This window comes from Salmo salar, chromosome ssa18 (assembly GCF_905237065.1).
Source record: "Salmo salar chromosome ssa18, Ssal_v3.1, whole genome shotgun sequence".
Lineage (NCBI taxonomy): Eukaryota > Metazoa > Chordata > Actinopteri > Salmoniformes > Salmonidae > Salmo > Salmo salar.
Genome location: NC_059459.1, coordinates 18,513,079 through 18,532,769, shown reverse-complemented (window position 1 = coordinate 18,532,769; position 19,691 = coordinate 18,513,079). Strand labels below are relative to the sequence as shown.

The window sequence follows — 19,691 nt, the reverse complement described above, 5'->3', positions numbered from 1 at the left end:
TAGTAATCATACTTAGGTAGCCTGTTTTCCTTTGGGGTTTTGTGGGTAGTTGTTTTCTGTCTTGTGTGTGTTCACCTGGCAGAACTGTTGGCTTTCGTTTTCCCTGTTTGTTTTTGAAGTGTCTCATTAAAAATCATTATGACCACTTACCACGCGGCATCTTGGTCCCCTCTTCCAGACGATCGTTACAGTGTCATTAAAAAAGGAAGAGCCTTAAAGAAGTGATGGGTCAGGAAGTAGTGTCAGTTGCTTGGGTTTCTTGGTCCCTGACACATACCAGCGTGCCCATAAAAACATAAACACTCACAGACCCTCTGTCTCTCATCCATGGCCGGCTCAAGGTATGAGTGACATAAGCAGTCGCTTAGGGCCCAAGGTCTCTAGGGAGCCCCCAACCACCCCTAAAAACTCAGTCAAGGTCTCAACTTACTGTCGAGAATTAGAATAGGAGAATACACAAGGCGCAAGTTCAAAATGTGGCTGTTCATCAACAGTTTTTTCTTGTTTTGTCAGTCACTGACAGTCACTCAATTAGCCATGTCAGCTAACAATTTTTAGATTGGTAAATTAGTCTAGCCAGCTATCTAAACTTTTACTGTATTAATCATGATCGAATAACAACTGGTCACGCAGGGCAAGTGCCCAGGGGCCCTGACTTCCAGGGAGCCCCCATTGATTTAGCCTGGTATGGCAACTGCTCGGCCTCCGACAACAAGGCACTACAGAGGGTAGTGTGTACGACCCAGTACATCACTGGGGCAAAGCTCCCTGCCATCCAGGACCTCTATGCCAGTCGGTGTCAGAGGAAGGCCCTTAAAATTGTCAAAGACTCCAGCCACCCTAGTCATAGACTGTTCTCTCTGCTACCGCACGGCAAGAGGTACAGGAGTGCCAAGTCTAGGTCCAAAAGGCTTCTTAACAGCTTCTACCCCCAAGCCATAAGACTCCTGAACACTATTTGTGTTGTCCACCCCCCAACCCCCCCCTTGTCACTTTAACGCCATCTTAGGGCCCCCAAAAAGCTAGTTCTGGCCCTGCTCTCATCCACTCATGGTTCCTCTTCACCTCCTTGTCCTGGACATCATTTTCTTCCTCACTGGACTCTCAGGTAAGTGAGGGAAGACATTTTGTTGTTTGATATTGTTAGGCTCACTTTCTCCAAGTCAGACACTGAGACTGAATAAATGCTGAACGTTATAACACTTGTAATGTCCTATTTACTTTGCCCATGGACATTTTAGTCACATTGTTTTTGAGGGACTCAATATTGTACAAAATAATCCATTCAGTGTTTCATTATCTAATAAACATGCCAGTAACTTATTTTTTTCAAACATAACTTTGAATTGATTGAAACTAGAGATTGTCACCATAGTTTAGGGGTGCAGTAAATGTCAAAGCTACAGTATATATACAAAAGTATGTGGGCACCACTTCAAAATAGTGTGTTTGGCTATTTCAGCCACACCCGTTGCTGACAGGTGTATAAAATCGAGCACACAGCCATGCAATATCCATAGACAAAAAATTGTTCAGTGACTTTCAACGAGGCAGCTAGAGCTGACCCCGTCAACTGTGAGTGCTGTTATTGTTAAGTGGAAACGTCTAGGAGCAACAATGGCTCAGCCGCGAAGTGGTAGGCCACACAAGCTCATAGAAAGGGACTGCAGAGTGCTGAAGTGAGTAGAGAGTCAAAATTGTCTGTCCTCGATTGCAACACTCACTACCGAGTTCCAAACTGCCTTTGGAAGCAACGTCAACACAAGTACTGTTCGTCGGGAGCTTCATGAAATGGGTTTCCAGGGCCGAGAAGCCGCTCACAAGCCTAAGATCACCATGTGCAGTGCCAAGCGTCAGCTGGAGTGGTGTAAAGCTCGTCGCCATTGGACTCTGGAGCAGTGGAAATGCCTTCTATGGAGTGATGAATCACGCTTCACCATATGGCAATTCGAAGGGCGAATCTGGGTGTGAAGGATGCCAGAAGAACACTACCTCTACCAATGCATAGTGCCTACTGTAAAGTTTGGTGGAGGAGGAATAATGGTCTGGGGCTGTTGTTTATGGTTTGGGCTGGACCCCTTAGTTCCATTGAAGGGAAATCTTAACATAAAATAACAACATAAAATGACATTCGTGATGATTCTGTGGCAAGAGTTTGGGGAAGGCCATTTCCTGTTTCAGCATGACAATACCCCCGTTCACAAAGCGAGGTCCATACATGGTTTGTCGAGATCGGTGTGGAAGAACTTAACTGGCCTGCACAAAGCCCTGATCTCAACCACATCGAACACCTTCGGGATGAATTGGAACGCCAACTGCGAGCCAGGCCTAATCGCTCAACATCAGTGCCCGCAGCAGAACTCTTGAGCAGCTGGGTAAAATTAAACTGTCAAATTGTGTTTTATGTTGATGTGTCTGCAGGTACACAGAGTGCATCCACAGTGAGTCATGTGTCTGTGAGGAAAGGAAGCCTCATCACCATCCCATGACTCTATGATCAGAGCGACCATTCAAAATCCTGGTGCAGAGGATCTGATTGGTTTGGTTTCTCTACTGTAGAACTCACAGACCATCCTAAGAGCAAAAAGTTTTCCTGAGACAATCGGTTAGGGATTGTTCAGCTCTAAACTAGGTTCTGTGCCCTGAGACCTCCCCTATTGGGAGAAGAGCTGGGAAACAGCCAGTGACTCAACAGAAGGTATCATATGGTCTCCACAGCACTGTTGTACTGTATGTCCCATAAAGTAATATCCCATAGTAGTCCTGTTGATGAGGGTATTACTTGTAAGCAGTCATACACATATTCACCACATTAACCTCTTGGGGCTAGGTGGGACGCTAGCGTGCCACCCGTGGTGCACTCCATCAACAGCAGGTGCATTTCAAGAGCGGCAAATTTGAATCCAAATAAATGTCAAAATTCAAATTTTTCAAAAATACAACTATGTTACACCATTTGAAAGATAAACATCTCCTTAATCTAACCACGTTTTACGATTTCAAAAAGGTTTTACGGCGAAAGCATAAATTTAGAGTATGTTAGGACAGTACATTTACAAGAGTTGTGTGTAATGTTTTGTCAAGTCAAAGACAGGGTCACCAAAACCATAAAACCAGCTAAAATGATGCACTAACCTTTTACAATCTCCATCAGATGACACTCCTAGGACATTATGTTAGACAATGCATGCATTTTTAGTTCTATCAAGTTCATTTTTATATCCAAAAACAGCGTTTTACTATGGCATTGATGTTGAGGAAATCGTTTCCCTCCAATAACCGGCAGTCAAGTCAGCGTCAGAAATTAAATAATTAAAATTAGAAAACATTGTTAAAATATTATATTGTCATTTAAAGAATTATAGATTTACATCTCTTGAACGCAATCAACTTGCCAGATTTAAAAATAACCTTACTGGGAAATCACACTTTGCAATAATCTGAGCACTGCGCCCAGAAAAATACGCGTTGCGATACAGACTAGACGTCATGTTGGGGAGATCTAAAATCGAAAATACTATGTAAATAATCCATTACCTTTGATTCTCTTCATCAGATGTCACTTCCAGGTATCACAGGTCCATAACGAATGTAGTTTTGTTCAAAAAAGCTCATCATTTATGTCCAAAAATCTCCGTCTCGTTAGCACATGATGTAAGCCAGCCGGACTTCTCGTCATGAACGAGGGGAAAAAATATATTTCCGTTCGTTCAAACATGTCAAACGTTGTATAGCATAAATCATTAGGGCCTTTTTAACCAGAACATGAATAATATTCAAGGTGGACGAATGCATACTCTTTTATAACGTATTGGAACGAGGGTACCCAACATGAAGTAGCGCGCCAGGTGTCTAATGGGACATCACCGTTCCATGGCTCTTGTTCGGTCAGATCTCCCTCCAGAAGACTCAAAACACTTTGTAAAGGCTGGTGACATCTAGTGGAAGCAATAGGAAGTGCCAAAATATTCCTAAACCCCTGTGTTTTTCAATGGGATAGGTTTAAAGTCAATACAACACATCAGGTATCCACTTCCTGTCAGAAAATGTCTCAGGGTTTTGCCTGCCAAATGAGTTCTGTTATACTCACAGACACCATTCAAACAGTTTTGGAAACTTTAGAGTGTTTTCTATCCATATATAATAAGTATATGCATATTCTAGTTACTGGGTAGGATTAGTAACCAGATTAAATCGGGTAAATTTTTTTTATCCAGACGTGCAAATGCTGCCCCCTAGACCCAACAGGTTAATAAATTGGTAGATTACAAACATTCCTGTGCATCTCCTGGGTCAGAACAGACTGTCATCCACTCATGGTTCCTCATCACCTCCTTGTCCTGGACATCCTTTTCTTCACCGGACTCTCAGGTAAGTGAGGGAAGACATTTTGTTGTTTGATATTATTAGGCTCACTTCCTCCAAGTCAGATACTGAGACTGAGTACATGCTGAAAGTCATAACACTTGTAATGTTCTGTTTACTTTGTCCACAGACATTCTAGTCACATTATGGATTTTCAGTACTTTGTCGTCAGAGGTATTGATTCATTTTATATGATTGAATAGTGATAGTGTCCATAATATATGCTTTATCTGATACATTACATTAGTCTTTCTGTCTCTATGAGTTCAGGTATTCCAGGCCTTTATGTTGACCAACAGGTGACTGGAATTGTAGGGCGGAGTCTCACTGTCAATTATTACTATGGTAATTCTGGAGCTATGACGTGGTGCTATGAGGTGCTATGGTTCTGTTGCAGTGTTTGGAATTTAGATGGAGAATCAGTAGAATTAAAGTGAATCATTGATGCCAATGGAAAACAAGTTGTGATAGTGACTATGAGTGGACTATAATGAAGAACACAGGCTGGTACCAGCGTGCATTGGGAGACCTACTGATAACTGTTCATATGACTGTCAGTCAACGAACTACAAAACAGAATCCCAACACCATAATTAAAAACTGAGTGACTATGTACAACAAACCACATTTTAATCCATGCTTTACTTCCCACAAAGACAAACATGTGGTGAAGAAAGACCTCAGTGCAGTACCTCTGAAAGTCAGTGAATGGCTAGCTGACAATAAGAGTCCATCTTGTTCGGGTCCAAAGTTCAACTGAGGAAATCCCCTAGCTTTAAGGTGGTAGTAGGTGACACATTCTTGAGAGAATTATTTTAACAAAGACTATGAAATAATGAAGAAAGATTTTAAACATTATTTTTGGCGTATATTTCTCATGAAAGTTGATGAATAACACCCAGGGACATAGTAGAAGCGTCTACACCCACTGAAAAAAAAGTGCTAAAATTAGTAAAACTTTCTTTCAAGATCCATATTTTTGTTTTTTTAAGGAAAAGGACACCTGACTTTCTATTTAAAGCTTTTTGGAAACCACATTTGAAACTATTTTACACTGAATAAGAAGTGAGATTTCCTAAAAACAGAAAAGCCACCGCGAAGTAGGAATGACCCAACCAGAACATGACATTTTACATGTACTTTTTCTGTACCATTGTAACTCATTCGATGACTATAGCCAGGGTGTAAAGTGGTTATGAGGTTATCAGTGTATTAATTAAGGATGGTGAATATTCCACAAATAATCATCATATAAACAAGCATATGTATTAGCATACATTTTGACACATTTTGACCATATCAGCCTTGGTCAGGTTTTCAACAGTTCAACATCATTGAACACACAAGGTCTGGCACAGGGCAATGGTTGAACTATGTTGTTAAAGCAGGAAGAGAGTTGAAGATAGTGATGTCTATGAGAATCAGGATGTAGTCAGTTGCCTGGGTGCCTTGATTGCTGACACACCAGTACTCCCACACAAACATAAATACTACCAGAGACGTTATCTCTCATCCATTCATGGCTCCACATCTCCTCCTTGTCCTGCACATCCTTTTCTTCCTCACCGGACTCTCAGGTAAGTGAGCGAAGACCTTTAGTTGTTTGATATTATTAGGCTTAGTTCCTTCAAGTCAATCAGTGAAAACATGCTTAAAGTCCTAACACTTGTAATGTTCTGTCTACTTTGCCCATGGACATTGTGGTCACATTATGGATTTCAGCATTTTGTGGTCAGGTGACAGATAAATGCTGTTTTTAATGATTTATCTTGTGAAACAGTTGTACTTTTCAACAGTTCTATATTTCTAGTTGTTGCATAACACATTTAAATAAGACTTCAAGTAAAAGAGAACTAACATATTATTAATAAATAGAAGACAAAAAGTGCCGGTGTCTATCAATATGAATTTTAACAAATGTGCAAGTAACATATACTGCTCAAAAAAATAAAGGGAACACTTAAACAACACAATGTAACTCCAAGTCAATCACAATTCTGTGAAATCAAACTGTCCACTTAGGAAGCAACACTGATTGACAATAAATTGCACATGCTGTTGTGCAAATGGAATAGACAACAGGTGGAAATTAGCAAGACACCCCCAATAAAGGAGTGGTTCTGCAGGTGGTGACCACAGACCACTTCTCAGTTCCTATGCTTCCTGGCTGATGTTTTGGTCACTTTTGATTGCTGGCGGTGCTTTCACTCTAGTGGTAGCATGAGACGGAGTCTACAACCCACACAAGTGGCTCAGGTAGTGCAGCTCATCCAGGATGGCACATCAATGCGAGCTGTGGCAAGAAGGTTTGCTGTGTCTGTCAGCGTAGTGTCCAGAGCATGGAGGCGCTACCAGGAGACAGGCCAGTACATCAGGAGACATGGAGGAGGCCGTAGGAGGGCAACAACCCAGCAGCAGGACCGCTACCTCCGCCTTTGTGCAAGGAGGAGCAGGAGGAGCACTGCCAGAGCCCTGCAAAATGACCTCAAGCAGGCCACAAATGTGCATGTGTCTGCTCAAACGGTCAGAAACAGACTCCATGAGGGTGGTATGAGGGCCCGACGTCCACAGGTGGGGGTTGTGCTTACAGCCCAACACCGTGCAGGACATTTGGCATTTGCCAGAGAGCACCAAGATTGGCAAATTCGCCACTGGCGCCCTGTGCTCTTCACAGATGAAAGCAGGTTCACACTGAGCACATGTGACAGACGTGACAGTCTGGAGACGCCGTGGAGAACGTTCTGCTGCCTGCAACATCCTCCAGCATGACCGGTTTGGCGGTGGATCAGTCATGGTGTGGGGTGGCATTTCTTTGGGGGGCCGCACAGCCCTCCATGTGCTCGCCAGAGGTAGCCTGACTGCCATTAGGTACCGAGATGAGATCCTCAGAACCCTTGTGAGACCATATGCTGGTGCGGTTGGCCCTGGTTCCTCCTAATGCAAGACAATGCTAGACCTCATGTGGCTGGAGTGTGTCAGCAGTTCCTGGAAGGCATTGATGCTATGGACTGGCCCGCCCGTTCCCCAGACCTGAATCCAATTGATCACATCTGGGACATCATGTCTCGCTCCATCCACCAACGCCACGTTGCACCACAGACTGTCCAGGAGTTGGCGGATGCTTTAGTCCAGGTCTGGGAGGATATCCCTCAGGAGGCCATCCGCCCCCTCATCAGGAGCATGCCCAGGCGTTGTAGGAAGGTCATACAGGCACGTGGAGGCCACACACACTACTGAGCCTCATTTTGACTTGTTTTAAGGACATTACATCAAAGTTGGATCAGCCTGTAGTGTGGTTTTCCACTTTAATTTTGAGTGTGACTCCAAATCCAGACCTCCATGGGTTGATAAATTGGATTTCCATTGATTATTTTTGTGTGATTTTGTTGTCAGCACATTCAATTATGTAAAGAAAAAAGTATTTAATGAGATTATTTCATTCATTCAGATCTAGGATGTGTTATTTTAGTGTTCCCTTTATTTTTTTGAGCAGTGTATTTTGCAGATTTTTTTTTGCTGGGTTCAATGTACTACAGTAGATGTCAAGAACAATCCAGTCAATTGTTTTACCACAGTTGAAGTCAGAAGTTTACATACACTTAGGTTGGAGTCATTAAAACTTGTTTTTCAACCACTCCACAAATATCTTGTTAACAAACTAAAGTTTTGGCAAGTCGGTTAGGACATCTACTTTGTGCATGACACAAGTCATTTTTCCAACAACTATTTACAGACAGATTATTTCACTTATAATCACAATTCCAGTGGGTCAAAGTTTACATACACTAAGTTAACTGTGCCTTTAACTTCACTAGGATAGGGGGCAGCATTCGGAATTTTGGATGAAAGTGTGCCCAAACTAAACTGCGTGCTACTCAGGCCCAGAAGATAGGATATGCATATAATTTATATATTTGGATAGGAAACACTCTACAGTTTCCAAAACTGTTAAAATATTGTCGGTGAGTATAACAGAACTCATATGGCAGGCAAAAACCTGAGACAAATCCAACCAGGAAGTGGGAAATCTGAGGTTTGTAGTTTTTTTAAGTGATTGCCTATCCAATATCCCATATCTGTGGGGTCAGATTGCAGTTCCTAAGGCTTCCAGTAGATGTCAACAGTCTTTAGAAGTTGTTTCAGGCTTGTATTGTGAAAGGGGATCGAATAAGAGCTGTTTCAACAAGTGGTCAAGCTGAAAGACATTAGTGTTGTCTCGCGCGTGGCCGTGAGCGCGACGCTCGTTCTCTTTCCTTTCTAATGACAACGGAATTGTCCAGTTGGAATATTATTGAAGATTTATGATAAAAACATCCTAAAGATTGATCACATACATCGTTTGACATGTTTCTGCTAACTTTAATGGAACTTTTTTGACTTTTCGTCTGGACTTTGTGCCCGCGCTTTGTGCATTCGGATTACTGGACTAAACGTGCGAAGAAAAAGGAGGTATTTGGACGAAAAGTGGAACTTTAACGAACAAAACAAACAGTGATTCATTTTAGTGATTCATTTTAATGCTATTTCTAACTTTTGTGACACCTCTCCTTCTTTGGAAAATGGCTGTATGGTTTTCTGTGGCTAGGCGCTGACCTAACATAATCGCATGGTGTGCTTTAGCCGGAAAGCCTTTTAGAAATCGGACACTGTGGCTGGAATAACAAAAAGTTTAGCTTTAAAATGATGTATAATACTTGTAGGTTTGAGGAATTTCAATTATGAGATTTCTGTTGTTTGAATTTGCGCCCTGCAATTTCACCCGGCTGTTGGTGAGGTAGGACGCTCATGTCACGAACGATCCCAGAGAGGTTTTAAACAGCTTGGAAAATTCCTGAAAATTATGTCATGGCTTTAGAAGCTTCTGATGGGCTAATTGACATCATTTGAGTCAATTGGAGGTGTACCTGTGGATGTATTTCAAGGCCTACCATCAAACTCAGTTCCTCTTTGCTTGACATCATGGGAAAATCTAAAGAAATCAGTCAAGTTCATCCTTGGGAGCAGTTTCCAAACACCTGAAGGTACTACGTTCAACTGTACAAACAATAGTACGCAAGTATAAACACCATAGGACCACGCAGCCGTCATACCGCTCAGGAGGAGACGCGTTCTGTCTACTAGAGATGAACGTACTTTGGTGCGAAAAGTGGAAATCAATCCCAGAACAACAGCAAAGGACCTTGTGAAGATGCTGGAGGAAACAGGTACAAAAGTATCTATATCCACAGTAAAACGAGTCCTATATCGACATAACCTGAAAGGACGCTCAGCAAGGAAGAAACCACTGCTCCAAAACCTCCATAAAAAAGCCAGACTACAGTTTGCAACTGCACATGGGGACAAAGATCATACTTTTTGGGGAAATGTCCTCTGGTCTGATGAAACAAAAATAGAACTGTTTGGCCATAATGACCATCATTATGTTTGGAGGAAAAAGGGGGAGGCTTGCAAGCCAAGATCACCATTCCAACCCTGAAGCTCGGGGGTGACAGCATCATGTTGTGGGGGTGCTTTGCTGAAGGAAGGACTGGTGCACTTCACAAAATAGATGGCATCATGAGGCAGGAAAATTATGTGGATATATTTAAGCAACATCTCAAGGAAGTTAAAGCTTGGTCGCAAACGGGCCTCCAAAATGGACAATAACCCCAAGCATATTTCCAAAGTTGTGGCAAAATGGCTTAAGGACAACAAAGTCAAGGTATTGGAGTGGCCATCACAAAGCCCTGACCTCAGTCCTATACAAAATGTGTGGGCAGAACTGAGAAAGCGTGTGTGAGCAAGGAGGCCTACAAAACAGTTACACCAGCTCTGTCAGGAGGAATGGGCCAAAATTCACCCAACTTATTGTGGGAAGCTTGTGGAAGACTACCCGAAACATTTGACCCAAGTTAAACAATTTAAAGGCAATACTACCAAATACTAATTGAGTGTATGTAAACTTCTGACCCACTGGGACTGTGATGAATGAAATTAAAGCTGAAATAAATAATTCTTTCTACTATTATTCTGACATTTCACATTCTTAAAATAAAGTGGTGATCCTAACTGACCTAAGACAAGGAATCTTTACTAGGATTAAATGTCAGATATTGTGAAAAACTGGGTTTAAATGTATTTGGCTAAGGTGTATGTAAACTTCCGACTTCAACTGTATATACTAAACATTCCCAAACTTGAATCTTTATTTTTTTTATAGATATTTTAGTTGATTGTCTCCATAGTTTAGTAGTATAGTAATTTCCATGTCAAAGCTAAATATGACTTTAATTGTTCAAGTGTTGTCTCTGTTCTAATGGATGGACATGGGTGTGTCAACACCAGCAGTTACATCTAAGTTACTGTCTGGTGTTACAAACACATGGTGTGGCTGCAGTTTGCCTTTTTTTTTACAGAAGTCACAAATTCAAGCATTACAGTATGTCAAGTTGTTTGGCTGATCATATGATGTGACTTATGAGCAGCTGGGTAAAATGAAGTAATCTAAATGTGTTCTCTGTTGTTGTGTCTACAGATACACAGAGTGTGTCCACAGTGAGTCATGTGTTTGTAAAGCAAGGAGGCTCCATCACCATCCCATGTCTCTATGATCTGAGATATAGTAACAATGTGAAATACTGGTGTAGGGGATATTATTGGTTAGTTTGCTCTACTGTTGTACGCACTGATCATCCTAAAACCAGTGGAAAGACCACAATGTCTGATGACATCAACCAGCACATCTTCACTGTGACCATGACAAGTCTTAGTTCTAGTGATTCTGATTATTACTGGTGTATTTTGGAGAGGAAGAATGAGGCAGATGATGGGGTTGGACTACAGATATCTGTTACTCCAGGTAAGATCCAAACACTGCTGTGTCTATTAAAGCAGAATTAATAGTAGTGCTCAGTAATGTCTCATAAAGTAATGTCCCATAATAGTCGTGTTAATGAGTGTGTTACTTTTCCCTCTACAAAGCAGTCATACATGTTTTCACCAAATGAAATCCATAGAGGATATTATACTGGTAGATTACATCTCTGTGCACTTCCTGGGTCAGGACAGACAGTGTGTTTGATAGAATCACATGTTGCTGTATCATCATCAAACACACTGTCTGTTCTGTATGCTCTAGTCTATATCTATTGTACATACTATCAGTGACTGAACCAGTGTTTCAACATACACTTTCTCAGTGTTATATGAATATCAATGATGACTAGGTAGTCGCCAATATATATATTGGTGTATTCTTTGTCAGACTCATCCAATCACAGCCTCTATCATTGTGTTCAGGTACACCAGAACTCTATGTGGACCAACAAGAGCTGACTGGAGTTGTAGGAGGGAGTGTCACCGTGCTCTGTTACTATAGTAAACTTGGAAGCAGCGGGAGGTGGTGCAGGATGGGAGGCTCTTGTGTGGCTGTGGGACATTCTGGGGCTTTAGATAGAACATTTGTGAAGTTAGTGCAGGAGCAGAGAGAAACCACCAACGGTTATGTCTTAATGATGAATATGAGTGGATTGATGATGAAGAACACTGGCTGGTACTGGTGTGAAAAGGGAGACCTACAGATGCCTGTTCATATCACTGTCAATCAACCAACCACAATACAGAGCACCACCACCATCACAAGTAAGTACAGAGCAATCCCATATAACCAAGTATGATTCTCTTTTATTCATCCAGTGTTGTTAGAGATTAAGGAACATTGAAACGCCTTTTCTGAAACAAAGTGGAAATCTCTGGACCACACATTCCCTTGGGAGGATCCTGTCAGTCATGTTAAAAATCATTGAGAAAATGAACATTCTTTATACAACTTTTAATCATGTCTATCACCTAGATTTGAAATGAGTACTGAAAATGTTAAGAATTGGATTCAAATGCGTGTCACGTTAGCTAAGGAAGCCTGATAGTGATTAGTTTCAATCAACATCACAATTACCGATTTTATTCATTTGAATATTAATGATATACCAGTCAGTTTATTGGAGCTTCTTTATCATTTCTGCCTCTCACAGCAACACAAGCTCCAACCACTCACCAAACGTCACTAACCAGTGCTGAGTCTAACACTTCTCCCATAGTTACCCCTTCTGTTTCAAACCGCGAAAATGGCGTAACTGATGGGAACACAGGTGAGAAGAACCAGAGGTCAGTATTCATTCTTCTGTATTTCCCTCACTGTTAGTCATCCCAAAAGTTGATGATAGTGTAAGGGTGTGGGGGCCAAGGCTATTAGAGTAAATAGAAACAAATCATGAAAAAACAATTTAGTAAACTTATGACAAAAAACAATTAACACACCTGTTTAAAAAACTAAAACTATACTGAAATTATTTTTTTTGACTCCAAGCCATCTAAAATATAATAGAAATAATTACGATCATGTTCAGTTTTAGTTTTTGGGCAAAAATTACATGGGGTTTTCAATGTTGTTTTAAAGCTCCTGAATCTGACGGGTCACATTGAGACTGACTTCCCTTTAAAAGTATACTCTGCAAAATGTTGTTGCCACCAGCAGCACTGCTGATATTGGTCGCGCTCCCCTGCTCAGACATTACATGTATCAACCAATGGTAGCGTGCAATGTCATCGACTGTGCAGTCAGACACCAGATTGCTATAACATGTCAGTCATATTCCAATGCTCAGACGTTGCTGATGCCTGCCAGATCTTACAACACCTGGATAGATATTTTACGTACATGTTATCTCACCTGACCACATCGTATGGTAAAACAGTCTGGTGCCTGACTGCACAGTCGATGACGTGGCATGAAACTATTGGTTGATAGAGCCTGTAAGTAAGCATTTCACTGTAAGGTCTACTACACCTGTTGTATTCGGCGCACGTGACAAATAAACTTTGATTTGATACATGCAATGTCTGAGCAGGGGAATGCGGCCATGATGTGGTTGGCTGATATGTAAAATAACTTTCAAGGTGTTGCAAGTTCTGGCAATCACACAGAGTTTCTGCCCATGTGCACGGGTGCGCTTCACGCTACTACAACGTCGTAGCTACTAGACCAAAACTACTGAGAAGTTTAGCCTCTCGCTACAATGTTCCTGGTTGTTGCGGCTATTGACACACTACTACTGTTTACTGTGTGCATCTCTGTCATCTCGCTGAGTCTACCTTTAAACCCAACCTAACCTACGACCTGACCCATCACCTTGTGCATTACTGTCCCACAGTTGCAAGAAGTGACATCCCCAAAAACCACAACACTATACAACACATAAACAGCTCCTAACCTCCCATGCGTTGGCTACTTTCTGTCCCTAACACTACAACTGAATCTAAGTAATTTAAAAAATAAATGTTAAAGTTTGTATTAACCTTAAACTAAATAAAACTAGTAAATCAGATCTGAAAACTAACTGAAACTAAACTGAATTTCAAATAAAAATATTAAAACCAATAGAAATAAAAACTAATATCAAAACACAAAACTATAATAACCTTGGTGGTGTGACTAGCAAGGCTGATCAGACCAGAGACCAGTGTCAGGGTTAACAATATTAACTGTAGTTCTCCACATTACAAAACTATAATAACCTTGGTGGAGACACCTGTGACTAGCAAGGCTGATCAGACTAGAGACCAGTGTCAGGGTTAACAATATTAACTGTAGTTCTCCACATTACAAAACTATAATAACCTTGGTGGAGACAACTGTGACTAGCAAGGCTGATCAGACCAGAGACCAGTGTCTGGGTTAACAATATTAACTGTAGTTCCCCAAATTACAAAAATAAATCTGTCAGTTTCATTTTCAGATAAAGAAAAATGTATACAAAATGAAACATCTTCCTTAAATGTTCTTGCTTAAGCATTTACCACTATGCCTGTGGTTATCTATATTTTACATTTTATTTTATATTCCAGTTTGCTGGTAGTCCTGGTCATTCCTCTGAGCCTGTTGGTGGTGTTGATAGCTGGTACCTTGGTCACATGGAAGATGTTCAGAAAACATAGTAAGTATTTGTTAAAGAAGAATGGTAATGTTTATGACTAATGTCATTTGCAGGAATATTATAAATACAGTAGAGTTGTTGCTTCTACAAATGAAAGGTTTGACATGAAAGATCATTAGTATGGTCATCCTCTTTTCTTTATTTCAGAGGACAAGAAGGCAAAGGACCAACCTCCAAACACCCCAGTAGTAAGCTATGATCATGTTATCTTCTCACTCATCTGTTCCTTTCTCTGCTTGATATTCTAGGGCTCGCTTTGCTTAGTAGTTAGTCATAACTAACACTTTATAACCCGATCTCTTACAGTATGTGAATATTAAAATAAACAGTTTAAAGATAACTTTAAGTTTTTTATTTAGTCCTGCACTAAGTGTACATCTTTGACCAGAACAGACTTCCTCAAATCACTCACCACAACTACTGACACTTGAACAATAACACATTTTGTGTTATCACTGGAGAAAAATGAAACAGCAAAACATTTTCTAATTCATGTCAGTATGCATGAGGTACAACATCCTTCAATGGCGTATTGTAAAACTGTTAAATGTTAACAAGGTTTGTGTTTCATTCCATCAGCAGCCTGCTGACCCTGAGCAGAACATTACCTACAGCACTGTGAGTCACATCAGAGGAACAGCACAACAGGTTAAACCAAACCCCTTTGACCCAACCCCCCTTCAACCCAACCTAAACCCTCTGCAACCCAACTCAACCCCCCTCAAACCCCCCTCAAACCAACCTAACCCCCTCCAACCCAACCTAAACCATCTGCAACCAAACTTAAGCCCCCCCTTCAAACTCAACCCAAACCAACTCAAAGTGAAAGTCCACAGTGTCTGTCTCTCTCTGAGATGATGTGATCATGTTGCTCTCTGTCCTCCATCAAACAGGACCTGAACCCTGAGAGCCACAGTGACTTGTACAGCACTGTGATTCCTAAGCAGCACAGGACAGCACAAAGGGTACATTTAAAACTAAATAAACACATAAGCACTGCTGGTCTTGTAGAGTTGTTATGTCTTGAAAGGCAGAACTTATTGACAGCTGTAATGTATTGTAGAATGTCAAATGGATGTACATTTTTTTCTGAATATCTCCTTGTGTAACAGGACTCATTTCCTGATGATGCAGTGACATACAGCACCGTGGTCACCAAGAACAAGACCCAACCAAATGTAGGCCTACATAAAAAGCTGCTCTACTGCGTTGATGACTTGACTAACTTATTCATGCCTGTATGTGTCTACTGTTACTGCATCAATACAGAAGGCACTGTATATCACCATTAAAACTGTGAGTAACTGTGTGTGACTGTGTGTGCGACTGTGTGTGCGACTGTGTGTGCTACTGCATGTGTGACTGCGTGTGTGTGTTCCTCCCCTCTTACAGGCAGCAGAACCAGATGATGTGGTCTATAGCACAGTGGCCCAACACCAGAGATAGGTCTGTGTAAAGCATTAACATAACTCTTCAGTCATGCAGCATGTTTGCCTTTTCATTTGCTGTCATGTTGCTATGATTGTGAATCCAGTAGGAAACCATACTGCACACAAATTATGGTTTTAGGTGAGTGACTGAAGGTTCACTTTCTCTCCAGCAGGGGGTAGCAGCACAGCAGTGACTGAATTAAATCCTTGGTCCCAAAGACCCAGACAAGCTTTATGGGGATAATACTGGAGGATCTCAGTGTACTAAGGGATCAGAACAAAAGTGTCCAGATTGACAGTAAAACAGATACTTTTATTTGTCACCCCCTGCCCCAACCATTTGTCCTAATTATTTTTATTGGTCTCTTTTTCAAGGATGAATCGAAATGTACAGAATGGTTATGTGGAGGGAAATGGGGGACAGTAATGCTTTTTCAATTTCAGTCAAGGGGAGGGTTCAGTATTTTTAATTCTAGTCCAGGGGAGGGTCATGTAATTTGTAATTCATCAAATTTCAATATTTCACAGTATTTTAGAATTAGTTGCTTATTAGGCTATGTGTGCCGTATGCCGCCCCTCATCTCTGATTTTCCACTGGCGCGCAATATCAAGTTCCCTTATAGGCTATTTAATGTGTGCATGCTCGGAGAAGCACAGAGCAACGTTATATTTCTAAGATACCGTAGCAGCTGGGATGGTGTAAATAAAACACACTGCAATGGATATTCTAACCCTGAGCCCCAGGATGCTCTGCTCTTGCTAAACAAATACTTTTTTTGTGGGCTGCCTTACCAATGGCTGTGTTGTGTTGGCCTTCAGCGGCAGTTCATGAGGAGAGTCAAAGGAGTTTTTGCTTTGATTATGCCTTTCTTTTTGAGAAGGAGAGCACTAAGAGGAGGAGGACTGGAGATGACTTGATACTACTATAAATTATTTGACTAAAAACAAAATGTTCCTGGCCACTGATGTATTTATCAGAGTTATTGACCTCACAATAAACCAGATTGGAGTCATTTACATTTGGCTGCTGACACTTGAAGCAGCAGCTGCGGCACAAACATTCGGAAATGCACAGCTCATGGTGCCGGAAGTAGGCAAATTCGAGAAGACATAATTCAATTCAACAGTCTTCGTTTAAATTAGACTTTACTAACAACAAGAGGGCTTTGTGTTGGAGCCTATTTCTTCCTAGTTTAGAAATAAGAGTTAGGCCTAACTGTTTGACAGATGGAATTAGGCTATATGCTGTTATATCCAAAGATTTGTCAGTCAATTCCTCCACCCACCATACACTCTTTAAATAGCCTACCTCTATGTCAGTGATGAACTGTTATGTTAAAACCAAGACTCAAATTGCAGGGTATGAGAGGGATTGCCATAATCCTACCTTTTATTAAAGAAAATGGCAAAAAGCACAGGCCTAGCCCTTGTTAGCTTAAGATTTTGAATAAAATAAAACAGATCTGATTATATAAAGTGATCCACAAAAGCGCTTTGGTCAGCAATGCTTTATCCTAGAAACAAGCTGTAAAATACGCGGGAAAGACGTGATACTGATGCATATGGGGATACTGTATCATTGTTTAATTTCTTTGACATTCAGAGGCTAAGCTACAACCTATACTCGAGGAGACAAAAAATAGACTTTGATTGGTAATTTAATTTTGTCACTATCAATTGATTTAGCTATTCACTTTTTGTACAGTAGAAGATGTTTCAACCCAGTCAGCTTTTAGGGAAAGACTTGTAACCTTCAGTTAAAATGTACATTTGTCTGCGTTGGTACAGTTCCATGTCGAACTGAGGATCTGAGGACCCATGCCAAATATTTTCAGTCTCCTGAGGGGGAATAGGTTTTGTCGTGCCCTCATCATGACTGTTTTGGTGTGCTTGGACCACGTTAGTTTGTTGGTGATGTGGACGCCAAGGAACTTGAAGCGCTCAACCTGCTACACTACAGCCCCATTGATGAGAATGGGGGCGTGCCCGGTCCTCCTTTTCCTGTAGTCCACAATCATCTCCTTTGTCTTGATCATGTTGCGGGAGAGGTTGTTGTCCTTGCACCACACGGTCAGGCCTCTGACCTCCTCCCTATATGCGGTCTCATTGCTATTGGTGATCAGGCATACCACTGTTGTGTCATCAGCAAACTTAATGATGGTGTTGGAGTCGACCCTGGCCGTGCAGTCATGAGTGAACATGGAGTACAGGAGGGGACAGAGCACACACCTTGAGGGGCCCCTGTGTTGAGGATTAGCGTGGTGGATGTGTTGTCTAGGATCCAATTGCAGAGGGAGGTGTTTAGTCCCAGGGTCCTTAGCTTAGTGATGCGCTTTGAGGGCACTATGGTGTTGAACGCTGAGCTGTCATCAATGAATAGCATTCTCCCATAGGTGTTCCTTTTGTCCAGGTGTGAAAGGGCAGTGTGGAGTGCAATAGAGATTGCATCATCTGTGGATCTGTTAGTGCAGTATGCAAATTGGAGTGGGTCTAGATTTTCTGGGATAATGGTGTTGATGTGAGCCTTGACCAGCCTTTCAAAGCATTTCATGGCTACACACGTGAGTGCTACGGGTCGGTAGTCATTTAGGCAGGTTACCTTAGTGTTCTTGGGCATAGGGACTATGGTGGTCTGCTTGAAACATGTTGGTATTACAGACTCAGACAGCGAGAGGTTGACAATGTCAGTGAAGACGCTTGCCAGTTGGTCAGCGCATGCTCGGAGTACACGTCCTGGCAATCTGTCTGGCGGTTTTAGTGCCAGCATCGGTCAGCGGTGGTATGAAGACTGCTACGAAAAATACAGCTGAAAACTCTCTAAGTAGATAGTGTGGTCTATAGCTTATCATGAGATACTCAACCTAAGGCGAGCAAAACCTTGAGACTTCCTTAGATATTGTGCACCAGCTGTTGTTTACATAAATGCATTGGCCTCCGCCCCGTGTCTTACCAGAGGCTGCTGTTCTGTCCTGCCGATAGAGAGTATAACCCGCCAGCTGTATGTTCTTAATGTCGTCGTTCAGCCACAACTCGGTGAAACATAAGATAATACAGTTTTTAATGTCCCGTTGGTAGGATAAACGTGCTTTCAGTTCGTCCCATTTATTCTCCAGCGTTTGAACGTTAGCTAGCAGGACGGAAGGCAAGGGCAGATTAGCCACTCGTCGCCTGATCCTCACAAGGCACCCTGATCTCTTTCCGCGAAATATCAGTTTCCTTCTCCAGCGAATAACGGGATCTGGGCCTGGTCGGGTGTCTGTATTATATCCCTCCAGTCCGTCTCATTGAAGAAGAACTCTTTGTCCAGTTTGAGGTGAGCAATCGCAGTTGTGATGTCCAGAAGCTCTTTTCGGTCATAAGAGACGGTAGCAGCAACATTATGTACAAAACAAATTACGAACAACACGAAAAAACAAACAAATTGGCATGGTTGGTTAAGAGCCGATAAGACGGCAGCCTTCCCCTCTAGCACCATCATAAGGGGGTTTGTTGGCTGTTCCAATAGGATAACCCTTCCTGGTTCAAGGTAGAACCCTTTTTGGTTCCAGATAGAACTTTTTGGGGTTCAATGTAGAACCATTTACACAGAGGGTTTTACATGAAACTCAAAAGGGTTCCACCTGAAACCTTAAAGGTTTTTCAAAGGGTTCTCCTATGGGGACAGCCGAATAACCGTTTTATGTTCGAGATGGCACACCTTTTTCTAAGAGTGTAGGCTGACTGTCTTAAGTGGGAATGCAGGCCAAACTTTTTAAAGTACAATGCTCAGATTCCTGATTTAATTACTTGCAAACAGGGACAGTTTCGTTGCAAACAAGACACACTGATTTGGCATTGGAGAATGATAGGCCTATGTGTTCATCTTATCTGTCCATTCTTAGCCTGTAATTTAGATAATTTGTGTGGTATTAAAAATTATTCTGCA

The 19,691-nt window shown here is 41.7% G+C and overlaps 1 protein-coding gene across 1 annotated transcript; it reads left to right on the top strand.

The window, feature by feature from the left end:
* Nucleotides 1-5,756: 5,756 nt before the first annotated feature.
* LOC123728700 (polymeric immunoglobulin receptor) lies at nt 5,757-17,759 on the top strand. Its single transcript, XM_045700847.1, has 11 exons — nt 5,757-5,942; nt 10,880-11,203; nt 11,644-11,985; nt 12,375-12,507; nt 14,248-14,336; nt 14,484-14,524; nt 14,916-14,984; nt 15,230-15,301; nt 15,449-15,514; nt 15,729-15,782; nt 15,937-17,759. The coding sequence occupies exons 1-10, from the start codon at nt 5,885-5,887 to the stop codon at nt 15,780-15,782; spliced, it is 1,248 nt and encodes a 415-aa protein (XP_045556803.1). The 5' UTR covers nt 5,757-5,884; the 3' UTR covers nt 15,937-17,759.
* Nucleotides 17,760-19,691: the final 1,932 nt, after the last annotated feature.